The 12023-nt window shown below is 41.7% G+C and overlaps 1 protein-coding gene across 2 annotated transcripts in view; it reads left to right on the forward strand.

Moving 5' to 3' along the window:
• Positions 1-12023, forward strand: part of Grp170 (Grp170 co-chaperone) — a 201341-nt gene that overhangs the window by 76750 nt on the left and 112568 nt on the right. For both annotated transcript variants that reach the window (XM_071666297.1, XM_071666296.1), the window contains exon 6: positions 1990-2176. In XM_071666297.1, coding sequence (XP_071522398.1) covers positions 1990-2176 — 187 coding nt within the window. The remainder of the gene's footprint in view (positions 1-1989; positions 2177-12023) is intronic.

The following is a 12023-nucleotide window of genomic DNA, read 5'->3' on the forward strand; positions in this document are numbered from 1 at the left end:
ATATATATATATATATATATATATATATATATATATATATGGAAGAAGGAAGTTAAGAGTAAATGTGAATAAGAGCAAGGTTATTAGGTACAGTAGGGTTGAGGGTCAAGTCAATTGGGAGGTGAGTTTGAATGGAGAAAAACTGGAGGAAGTGAAGTGTTTTAGATATCTGGGAGTGGATCTGTCAGCGGATGGAACCATGGAAGCGGAAGTGGATCATAGGGTGGGGGAGGGGGCGAAAATTTTGGGAGCCTTGAAAAATGTGTGGAAGTCGAGAACATTATCTCGGAAAGCAAAAATGGGTATGTTTGAAGGAATAGTGGTTCCAACAATGTTGTATGGTTGCGAGGCGTGGGCTATGGATAGAGTTGTGCGCAGGAGGATGGACGTGCTGGAAATGAGATGTTTGAGGAAAATGTGTGGTGTGAGGTGGTTTGATCGAGTAAGTAACGTAAGGGTAAGAGAGATGTGTGGAAATAAAAAGAGCGTGGTTGAGAGAGCAGAAGAGGGTGTTTTGAAATGGTTTGGGCACATGGAGAGAATGAGTGAGGAAAGATTGACCAAGAGGATATACGTGTCGGAGGTGGAGGGAACGAGGAGAAGAGGGAGACCAAATTGGAGGTGGAAAGATGGAGTGAAAAAGATTTTGTGTGATCGGGGCCTGAACATGCAGGAGGGTGAAAGGAGGGCAAGGAATAGAGTGAATTGGAGCGATGTTGTATACCGGGGTTGACGTGCTGTCAGTGGATTGAATCAAGGCATGTGAAGCGTCTGGGGTAAACCATGGAAAGCTGTGTAGGTATGTATATTTGCGTGTGTGGACGTGTGTATGTACATGTGTATGGGGGGGGGTTGGGCCATTTCTTTCGTCTGTTTCCTTGCGCTACCTCGCAAACGCGGGAGACAGCGACAAAGTATGAAAAAAAAAAAAAAAATATATATATATACTCATGTACATATTCATACTTGCTTGCCTTCATCCATTCCCAGCAGTACCCCATCCCACAGGAAACAGCATTGCTACCCCGTTTCAGAGAGGCAACGCCAAGAAAACCGGCAAAAATGCCCATATTCGCTCACACATGGTCTCTAGCTGTCATGTGTAATATACCAAAACCACTGCTCCCTATCCACATCCAGGCCCCATAGACCTTTCCATGGTTTACTCTGGGAGTTTCACATGCCTTGGTTCAGCCCATTGACAGCATGTCAACCGTAGTATACCACATTGTTTCAATTCACTCTTATTTCTTACACGCCTTTCACCCTCCTGAATGTTCAGGCCCTGATCGTTCAAAATCTTTTTCATTCCATACATTCACCTCCAGTTTGGTCTCCCACTTCTCCTTTTTTCCTCCACCTCTGACATGCATATTGTCTTTGTCATCCTTTCCTCCCTCTTTCTTTCCATATGTCCAAACCATTTTAACACACCCTCTTCTGCTTTCTCAACGCACACTTTTATTACTACACATCTCTCTCATCTTTTCATTTCTTACTCGGATCAAACCACCTCACACCACATATTGTCCTCAAACATTTCATTTCCAACTCATCCACACTCCTCCGTTTTTACTGGAAGGGAGCTTAACATTTTTAGGACAGACACTACCTCTTGATTTTTTATGTTTACTATATAGGCTTTTGAAATTTTCAAAATATGAGTAATATATGGATTGTTTTTCCTTAATTTCAAGCTTGTTCTTTTAAAGAAAGTGGGAGCTGTCATAATTTTGCAGGTGGTCAAGTTGCTCTGCTTTGTATATATTAGATTAAAGAGATGAATTGGGAGGAAGCTTAATCTTTACTTTTCCCGTTATGGCTTGTTAGTAAAAAGAAATTCATAGGCATTCTATATTTTTTTATTCTGGCTATTAGATTCCATGAAACAAGACTTTAAATTTGGTTATATTATTTTTTGGTCTTTAAATCATACTTATGTTTCCAGTCTTGATGAAAGTGAAGACTAAAAAGATAAATTGTTTACAGTTATGACCGTTCCCTGGGTGGACTGGAAATGCAGCTTCGTTTGAGAGATTACCTTGCCCAGAAGTTTAATGAAGTAAAGAAGACTTCTAACAGTGTGCTTGAATCACCACGTGCTATGGCTAAGCTGTTAAAGGAAGCTGGAAGATTGGCTAAAGTGCTCTCTGCTAACACTGAGCATCTTAGTCAGGTCAGTAATAGATAAAAGAATTGCTATATTTTCCTTTAAATGTCCTGAAAAGATGTTCATTTTGAAAAACAAGATTGTTCAAAAATTTATTATCTATCCTTAAGGTGGTACTAATACCAAACTTGGATTTTTTGTGCACATGTACTTCATTACTGTTCTTTTGTGTTTTATATACCTTGTGAATGCTTGTTTTGTCAGCCAGGGAATCATATCTGTGGGTATTGGGTTGTTTGGTAAATGGGCTTTTCATTTGTGGCTCTCTTGATAGTTCACTCTTTCAAGCCTGTGCTGTTGTGGACTCTGTGAGTGGTCTGTTTTGACTTGCTTCCAGCAGTTGTTTCCAGCTGTTTTTCATTTTCCATTGCATTTTTTTCTCATTTCTTTTTCCATCAACTGCATGGGTCTTTTTTTTTTATTCACTCTTTTCTTAAATGTCTTGATAAAAGAAACTTGCATATTTTTTGGTAAAATGTGATCTTTGCATTTTGATATTCATAATAACATTATACTAATACCCCAGTTAGTGTTACCCTGTAGAGTGCTGTTTCACTGTCATGCTCTTGCTTGCATCTTGGAGCTTTGGTTTTACTAGAAAGAAAAAATAAGAGCAAGGTAATTAGGTACAGTAGGGTTAAGGGTCAAGTCAATTGGGAGGTAAGTTTGAATGGAGAAAAACTGGAGGAAGTAAAGTGTTTTAGATATCTGGGAGTGGATCTGGCAGCGGATGGAACCATGGAAGCGGAAGTAGATCATAGGGTGGGGGAGGGGGCGAAAATTCTGGGAGCCTTGAAGAATGTGTGGAAGTCGAGAACATTATCTCGGAAAGTAAAAATGGGTATGTTTGAAGGAATAGTGGTTCCAACAATGTTGTATGGTTGCGAGGCGTGGGCTGTGGATAGAGTGGTGCGCAGGAGGATGGATGTGCTGGAAATGAGATGTTTGAGGACAATATGTGGTGTGAGGTGGTTTGATCGAGTAAGTAACGTAAGGGTATGAGAGATGTGTGGAAATTAAAAGAGCGTGGTTGAGAGAGCAGAAGAGGGTGTTTTGAAATGGGTTGGGCACATGGAGAGAATGAGTGAGGAAAGATTGACCAAGAGGATATATGTGTCGGAGGTGGAGGGAACGAGGAGAAGAGGGAGACCAAATTGGAGGTGGAAAGATGGAGTGAAAAAGATTTTGTGTGATCGGGGCTTGAGCATGCAGGAGGGTGAAAGGAGGGCAAGGAATAGAGTGAATTGGAGCGATGTGGTATACCGGGGTTGACGTGCTGTCAGTGGATTGAAGCAAGGCATGTGAAGCGTCTGGGGTAAACCATGGAAAGCTGTGTAGGTATGTATATTTGCGTGTGTGGACGTATGTATATACATGTGTATGGGGGGGGGGTTGGGCCATTTCTTTCGTCTGTTTCCTTGCACTACCTCGCAAACGCGGGAGACAGCGACAAAGTATAATAATAATAATAATAATAATAATATTGACGTTTGTGTAAATAAATTAAACATTTCCTTTTTCCATAGCCAGAGGTTGAACCATTATGTGACATTCATTTTTTCATTTCATTTCAAGCTAGAAGTTTCAGTTTTCTAAATTGTTTCTTACATTTTTCATATGTATATATATGTATGTGTGTGTGTGTGTATATGTACGTGTGTGTGTGTATGTGTGTGTATGTGTATATATATATGTATATTGTCCCTGGGGATAGGGGTGAAAGAATACTTCCTACGCATTCCTCGCGTGTCTTAGAAAGCGACTAGAGGGGACGGGAGCGGGGGGCCAGAAATCCTCCCCTCCTTGTATTTTTTTTTTAACTTTCTAAAAATGGGAAACAGAAGAAGGAGTCACACGGGGAGTGCTCATCCTCCTCGAAGGCTCAGATTGGGGTGCCTAAATGTGTGTGGATGTAACCAAGATGTGAAAAAAGGAGAGATAGGTAGTATGTTTGAGGAAAGGAACCTGGATGTTTTGCCTCTGAGTGAAACAAAGCTCAAGGGTAAAGGGGAAGAGTGGTTTGGGAATGTCTTGGGAGTAAAGTCAGGGGTTAGTGAGAGGACAAGAGCAAGGGAAGGAGTAGCAGTACTCCTGAAACAGGAGTTGTGGGAGTATGTGATAGAATGTAAGAAAGTAAATTCTCGATTAATATGGGTAAAACTGAAAGTTGATGGAGAGAGATGGGTGATTATTGGTGCATATGCACCTGGGCATGAGAAGAAAGATCATGAGAGGCAAGTGTTTTGGGAGCAGCTGAATGAGTGTGTTAGTGGTTTTGATGCACGAGACCAGGTTATAGTGATGGGTGATTTGAATGCAAAGGTGAGTAATGTGGCAGTTGAGGGAATAATTGGTATACATGGGATGTTCAGTGTTGTAAATGGAAATGGTGAAGAGCTTGTAGATTTATGTGCTGAAAAAGGACTGATGATTGGGAATACCTGGTTTAAAAAGCGAGATATACATAAGTATACTTATGTAAGTAGGAGAGATGGCCAGAGAGCGTTATTGGATTGTGTGTTAATTGACAGGCGTGCGAAAGAGAGACTTTTGGATGTTAATGTGCTGAGAGGTGCAACTGGAGGGATGTCTGATCATTATCTTGTGGAGGCTAAGTTGAAGATTTGTATGGGTTTTCAGAAAAGAATAGTGAATGTTGGGGTGAAGAGGGTGGTGAGAGTAAGTGAGCTTGGGAAGGAGACTTGTGTGAGGAAGTACCAGGAGAGACTGAGTACAGAATGGAAAAAGGTGAGAACAATGGAAGTAAGGGGAGTGGGGGAGGAATGGGATGTATTTAGGGAATCAGTGATGGATTGCGCAAAAGATGCTTGTGGCATGAGAAGAGTGGGAGGTGGGTTGATTAGAAAGGGTAGTGAGTGGTGGGATGAAGAAGTAAGAGTATTAGTGAAAGAGAAGAGAGAGGCATTTGGACGATCTTTGCAGGGAAAAAATGCAATTGAGTGGGAGACGTATAAAAGAAAGAGACAGGAGGTCAAGAGAAAGGTGCAAGAGGTGAAAAAAAGGGCAAATGAGAGTTGGGGTGAGAGAGTATCATTAAATTTTAGGGAGAATAAAAAGATGTTCTGGAAGGAGGTAAATAAAGTGCGTAAGACAAGGGAGCAAATGGGAACTTCAGTGAAGGGCGCAAATGGGGAGGTGATAACAAGTAGTGGTGATGTGAGAAGGAGATGGAGTGAGTATTTTGAAGGTTTGTTGAATGTGTTTGATGATAGAGTGGCAGATATAGGGTGTTTTGGTCGAGGTGGTGTGCAAAGTGAGAGGGTTAGGGAAAATGATTTGGTAAACTGAGAAGAGGTAGTAAAAGCTTTGCGGAAGATGAAAGCCGGCAAGGCAGCGGGTTTGGATGGTATTGCAGTGGAATTTATTAAAAAAGGGGGTGACTGTATTGTTGACTGGTTGGTAAGGTTATTTAATGTATGTAGGACTCATGGTGAGGTGCCTGAGGATTGGCGGAATGCGTGCATAGTGCCATTGTACAAAGGCAAAGGGGATAAGAGTGAGTGCTCAAATTACAGAGGTATAAGTTTGTTGAGTATTCCTGGTAAATTATATGGGAGGGTATTGATTGAGAGGGTGAAGGCATGTACAGAGCATCAGATTGGGGAAGAGCAGTGTGGTTTCAGAAGTGGTAGAGGATGTGTGGATCAGGTGTTTGTTTTGAAGAATGTATGTGAGAAATACTTAGAAAAGCAAATGGATTTGTATGTAGCATTTATGGATCTGGAGAAGGCATATGATAGAGTTGATAGAGATGCTCTGTGGAAGGTATTAAGAATATATGGTGTGGGAGGCAAGTTGTTAGAAGCAGTGAAAAGTTTTTATCGAGGATGTAAGGCATGTGTACGTGTAGGAAGAGAGGAAAGTGATTGGTTTTCAGTAAATGTAGGTTTGCGGCAGGGGTGTGTGATGCCTCCATGGTTGTTTAATTTGTTTATGGATGGGGTTGTTAGGGAGGTGAATGCAAGAGTTTTGGAAAGAGGGGCAAGTATGAAGTCTGTTGTGGATGAGAGAGCTTGGGAAGTGAGTCAGTTGTTGTTCGCTGATGATACAGCGCTGGTGGCTGATTCATGTGAGAAACTGCAGAAGCTGGTGACTGAGTTTGGTAAAGTGTGTGAAAGAAGAAAGTTAAGAGTAAATGTGAATAAGAGCAAAGTTATTAGGTACAGTAGGGTTGAGGGTCAAGTCAATTGGGAGGTGAGTTTGAATGGAGAAAAACTGGAGGAAGTGAAGTGTTTTAGATATCTGGGAGTGGATCTGGCAGCGGATGGAACCATGGAAGCGGAAGTGGATCATAGGGTGGGGGAGGGGGCGAAAATTCTGGGAGCCTTGAAGAATGTGTGGAAGTCGAGAACATTATCTCGGAAAGTAAAACTGGGTATGTTTGAAGGAATAGTGGTTCCAACAATGTTGTATGGTTGCGAGGTGTGGGCTATGGATAGAGTTGTGCGCAGGAGGATGGATGTGCTGGAAATGAGATGTTTGAGGACAATGTGTGGTGTGAGGTGGTTTGATCGAGTAAGTAACGTAAGGGTAAGAGAGATGTGTGGAAATAAAAAGAGCGTGGTTGAGAGAGCAGAAGAGGGTGTTTTGAAGTGGTTTGGGCACATGGAGAGAATGAGTGAGGAAAGATTGACCAAGAGGATATATGTGTCGGAGGTGGAGGGAACGAGGAGAAGAGGGAGACCAAATTTGAGGTGGAAAGATGGAGTGAAAAAGATTTTGTGTGATCGGGGCCTGAACATGCAGGAGGGTGAAAGGAGGGCAAGGAATAGAGTGAATTGGAGCGATGTGGTATACCGGGGTTGACGTGTTGTCAGTGGATTGAATCAGGGCATGTGAAGCGTCTGGGGTAAACCATGGAAAGCTGTGTAGGTATGTATATTTGCGTGTGTGGACGCTAATGCAGGAAATGGCAAATAATACGGAAGAATGCAAAAGTGAAAATTCATGAGTCCGAATATTCACAACACACCGAGAGCAGCTCTCTTCATTTATCTTACTTGGCCAGTGAGAGTGCTGTACACACATACAATCTTATCCAATCACTGCCAAGTGCTCTCCTCTGTTAGTACAGTACAAACTTTGCTGCATTAACACCATGCACACATTCTTGACAATTTTTTGCTCATTGTGTCTGTGAGATGGCCTGCAAGTTATGTTGCTACTAGTGCATTTAGTGTTCAGGAAAAGCCTATCCGTGGATGTAAAATTCCAAGTCTTGAGGCGGTAGGTAGCTAATTAGTGCCAGGTTGATGTCAGTGATGCTTTCAAATTGGCTGCATAAATGGTTAGAACCATTAGTAATGCAAACAAAATAAAAGCTTCTGGCATGACAAACATGAAGTTAACAGCAGAAAAGGTGACTCATTCATGGAGTGATTTGTTAGTATAAATGAAAGGCAGGTTAAGTGAAGCTAGGCAAAGTGAGGAGTACATGGCAACACACCCACTGCATGTTACCTCACCCTTCCACTTTACTTCTCTAATCACCACCACCCCTTTGCTTTTTCACTCCATTATCTACAGGGTTGGTGAGGTGGCATTGGTCAGCATTGTAATCTGGATGGTTTTGTATAGATGTGAGGCATTGGTACTAGGTAAAAAAAGAAAAGATACGGAGTGTGGTGGATGTGTTTGAAGGTGAATTGTTGATGACAATATGTGGTGTCAGGAAGGATGAGCAAATAAGAAATTTCACATGACTCATGACAACTAGAGAATGTATGTTAACGGATCTGCCCTTTCTTCATGTGTTCCTGGCACAAACTCACTAACATTGGAAATGGTGATCAAGTATGAAAAAATAAAGAAGAGAGAGGTATGATAATGTAAAGGTTATGTATGAGAGAACTGAAAGGGGTGTGCTTAAATGGTTTAGACACATGGAGAGGATGAGTTAGAGGATGAGGTGGAAGAGGCTGACTAAAAGTTTATATGTGTTGTCAGAAAAGGAGGGAACAATGAGGAGGTGGATATGTAGACTGAAAGATGCTTTGAGTGATTGGAGCTTGAAGGAGGGTGTGATGCATGTATGGGGTAGAAAAAATTACAGCATATTGTAATTGGGGCAACAAGCCATTAATGGGTTGAACCAGAGGATATGAAATAGTTGGGGAAACCATGGAAAGGTATGCAGGGTTTGGCTGCAGACAGGGATGCTAAGGGTTTATGGTTTGGGTGCATTATACAATGTAGCTAGAGAGTGCAAGTGAGAAAATGAACCCATTCTTTGTCAGCTCCTGGTGCTACTTTGTTATGTTGGAAACTGCTTATGTGAAAGAAAAATTGTATTCCTCTAAATTGCTGCTCTACATCAAAATTGCATCTTATACTTCCCATGGTGCTGCATGTATGTTTGTGGCTGCCAGACACACCAGTATTACTCTCATGGCTGCTAGGTGTGCACTCTGATAAATTGGAGTCCTTCTGCCATGGTGTATGTAAGTTGTAAGTTTGCTTACAGCTGTGAAAGCAATGAGGATGAATCATCACTGCTGAAGGCTTATGCTGTCTATATATGGTTCATAGCTGGTCCAGGAGATAAAAAGTTTGGCAGGAAACATCAGAGAATATGTTTGTGTATAGAACTTAAAGGGTTAAGGGTTTTTGGATGAAGGCACTGATATATTATTGATTGTTCCATGACATATTTGTTCAGATTTCTTTTTATTAGATTCCTGTAGGTTCTCTTTTGCCCATTTGTTGACTGTGTCTGGGTATTTCAGTAGTTTTTCTTAGTCTTCTTTCTTTGGGTTCTACACTTATATCATCGCAAAACACTTGACATTACTCTCCCTTATATGCACGTATACACATCAACCTACACATACATGTACATACATAGTTAATATTTATTCATTATACTTTGTCACTGTCTCCTGTGTTAGTGAGATAGCGCAAGGAAACAAACGAAAGAAAGGCCCAACCCACTCACATACACATGTATATATTTACACACCCACACATGCACATATACATACATATACATTTCAACGTATACATACATATGCATACACAGACATGCATATATTCACATGTACATATTGTTACAAATTCAATACTTATTCAGGTAAGGTCGCCAGTAACATATGTTACAAATACTACTGTTCCTTGTCTTGCAAGGACGTTATAGATTTGTCAAGTTGCACAACTCAGGATAACACAATAATAAAGTTATGGGATTGAATTAAAGACCAGCATTACATTAAATCTACTTATAATGAAAGAATTCAAGTGTACAAAGATAGGCACATAAATCAAGCATGAAACATTACGTTAACATTGAAAGTGAGTTTAACATTGAACATAACATTTGTACATGACTTAACATTCCAGATAAGATTTCAAGCCAGGAGTTCTCTTTCCCCTAAGGCAGTTCTTCGATAATATTACACTGATAATTTTAACGGGCTTACAGCACAACACTCGGGTAATGGGCTTATAGCACAGCAGGGCTTACAGGCTTACAACACAGCAGGACTTACAGCAGGGGTGGACCACTTACCTCGCTGGGCTAGAAAGAGAGAGACTCAGCGGGTGTCATGGGTATATATTACAGTAAAGACAAGCGTTCCCTGCTAGCTATACAACCTTACATTTTGATTGGCTATGGGACTCAGAAATATTCTGATTGGTTGGAGAATGCGTAGCTCAAAACTACGTAGATCACCCTCCCTCTTGTAAGCCTACAGCAACGACATGTCCAGTACAGTGGCGAAATATTCTGCAGCTGATTGACAACTTAATCCCCCCGCCTCGGAGAAGGGTCGGGGTGCTCAAGGACAAATGACCATCTGGTTTCAAAATTAAATTAAATTTAAAGTATTACGCCTAATGCTTGGTGTGAACTGAAGCTCTGAGGACGTCTCAGAGGGAGGCTTAATCCTCGTCCTGATAAGAACTATCAATACCATACACAAAGACACGCACGTGTTCCGTGACAATATTCATACATGCTACCTTCATCCATTCCCGCCGTCACCACGCCACGCATGAAAAGACACCCCCCCTTCCCCCAGAGTGTGTTCGAGGTAGCGCTAGGAAAAGAAAACAAAGGCCACATTCGTTCACACTGTCTCTAGTCATGTGTAATGCACCGAAACCACAGCTCCCTTTCCACATCCAGGCTCCACAAAACTTTCCATGGTTTACCCCAGATGCTTCACTTACCCTGGTTCAGTCCATTGACAGCACGTCGATCCCAGTATACCACATTGTTCCAGTTTACCCTATTCCTTGCTCGCCTTTTACCCTCATGTATGTTCAGGCCCCAGTCACTGAGAATCTTTTTCACTCCATCCTTCCACCTCCAATTTGGTCTCCTGCTTCTCGATCCCTCCACCTCTGACACATATATCCTCTTTGTCAATCTTTCCTCACTCATTCTCTCCATGTGACCAAACCATTTCAATACACTCTCTTCTGCTCTCTCAACCATACTATTTTTATTACCACATATCTCTCTTACCCTTTCATTACTTACTCGATCAAACCACCTTACACCACTTATTGTACTCAAACATCTCATTTCCAACATATCCACCCTCCTCCACACAACCTTATCTATATCCCACGCCTCACAGCCATATAACATTGTTGGAACCACTATTCCTTCAAACAACCATTTTTGCTTTCCTAGATAATGTTCTTGCCTTCCACACATTCTTCAACGTTCCCAGCACATTCGCCCCCTCCCCCACCCTATGACTCACTTCTGCTTCCATGGTTCCATCCACTGCCAAATCCACTCCCAGATATCTAAAACACTTCTTTTCCTCCAGTTTTTCTTCATTCAAACTTACCTCCCAATTGACTTGTCCGTCAACTCTACTGTAACTGATAACCTTGCTTTTATTCACATTTACTCTCAGCTTTCTTCTCTCACACACTACCAAACTCAGTCACCAACTTCTGCAGTTTCTCACCCGAATCAGCCACCAGCGCTGTATCATCAGCAAACAACAACTTACTCACTTCCCAAGCCCTTTCATCCACAACAGACTGCATACTTGCCCCTCTCTCCAAAACTCTTTCATTCACCTCCATGACCCCCCCATCCATAAACAAATTAAACAACCATGGAGACATCACACACCCCTGCCGCAAACCGACATTCACTGGGAACCAGTCACTTTCCTCTCTTCCTACTCGTACACATGCCTTACATCCTTGATAAAAACTTTGCTTCTAGCCACTTGCCTCCCACACCATATACTCTTAACACTTTCCACAGAGCATCTCTATCAACTCTATCATATGCCTTCTCCAGATCCATAAATGTCACATACAAATCCATTTGCTTTTCTAAGTATTTCTCACATACATTGTTCAAAGCAAACACCTGATCCACATATCCTCTACCACTTCTGAAAGCACTGCTCTTCCCAAATCTGATGTTCTGTACATGCCTTCATCCTCTCAATCAATACCCTTGTATATAATTTCATAGGAATACTCAACAAACTTATACCTCTGTAATTTGAACACTCACCTTTATCCCCATTGCCTTTGTACAGTGGCATTATACATGCATTCTATCAATCCTCAGGCACTTCGCCATGAGCCATGCATACATTGAATATCCTTACCAACCAGTCAACAACACAGTCACCCCCCTAATTTAATAAATTCCACTGCAATACCATCCAAACCCACCACCTTGCCGGATTTCACCTTCCACAAAGCTTTCACTACCTCTTCTCTGTTTACCAAATCATTCTCCCAGACCCTCTTACTTCGCACACCAACTCGACCAAAACACCCTATATCTGCCACTCTATCATCTAACACATTCAACAAACCTTCAAAATACTCATTCCATTTCCTTCTCACA

The sequence above is a fragment of the Panulirus ornatus genome, chromosome 11 (assembly GCF_036320965.1).
Source record: "Panulirus ornatus isolate Po-2019 chromosome 11, ASM3632096v1, whole genome shotgun sequence".
In the NCBI taxonomy this organism is placed as follows: domain Eukaryota; kingdom Metazoa; phylum Arthropoda; class Malacostraca; order Decapoda; family Palinuridae; genus Panulirus; species Panulirus ornatus.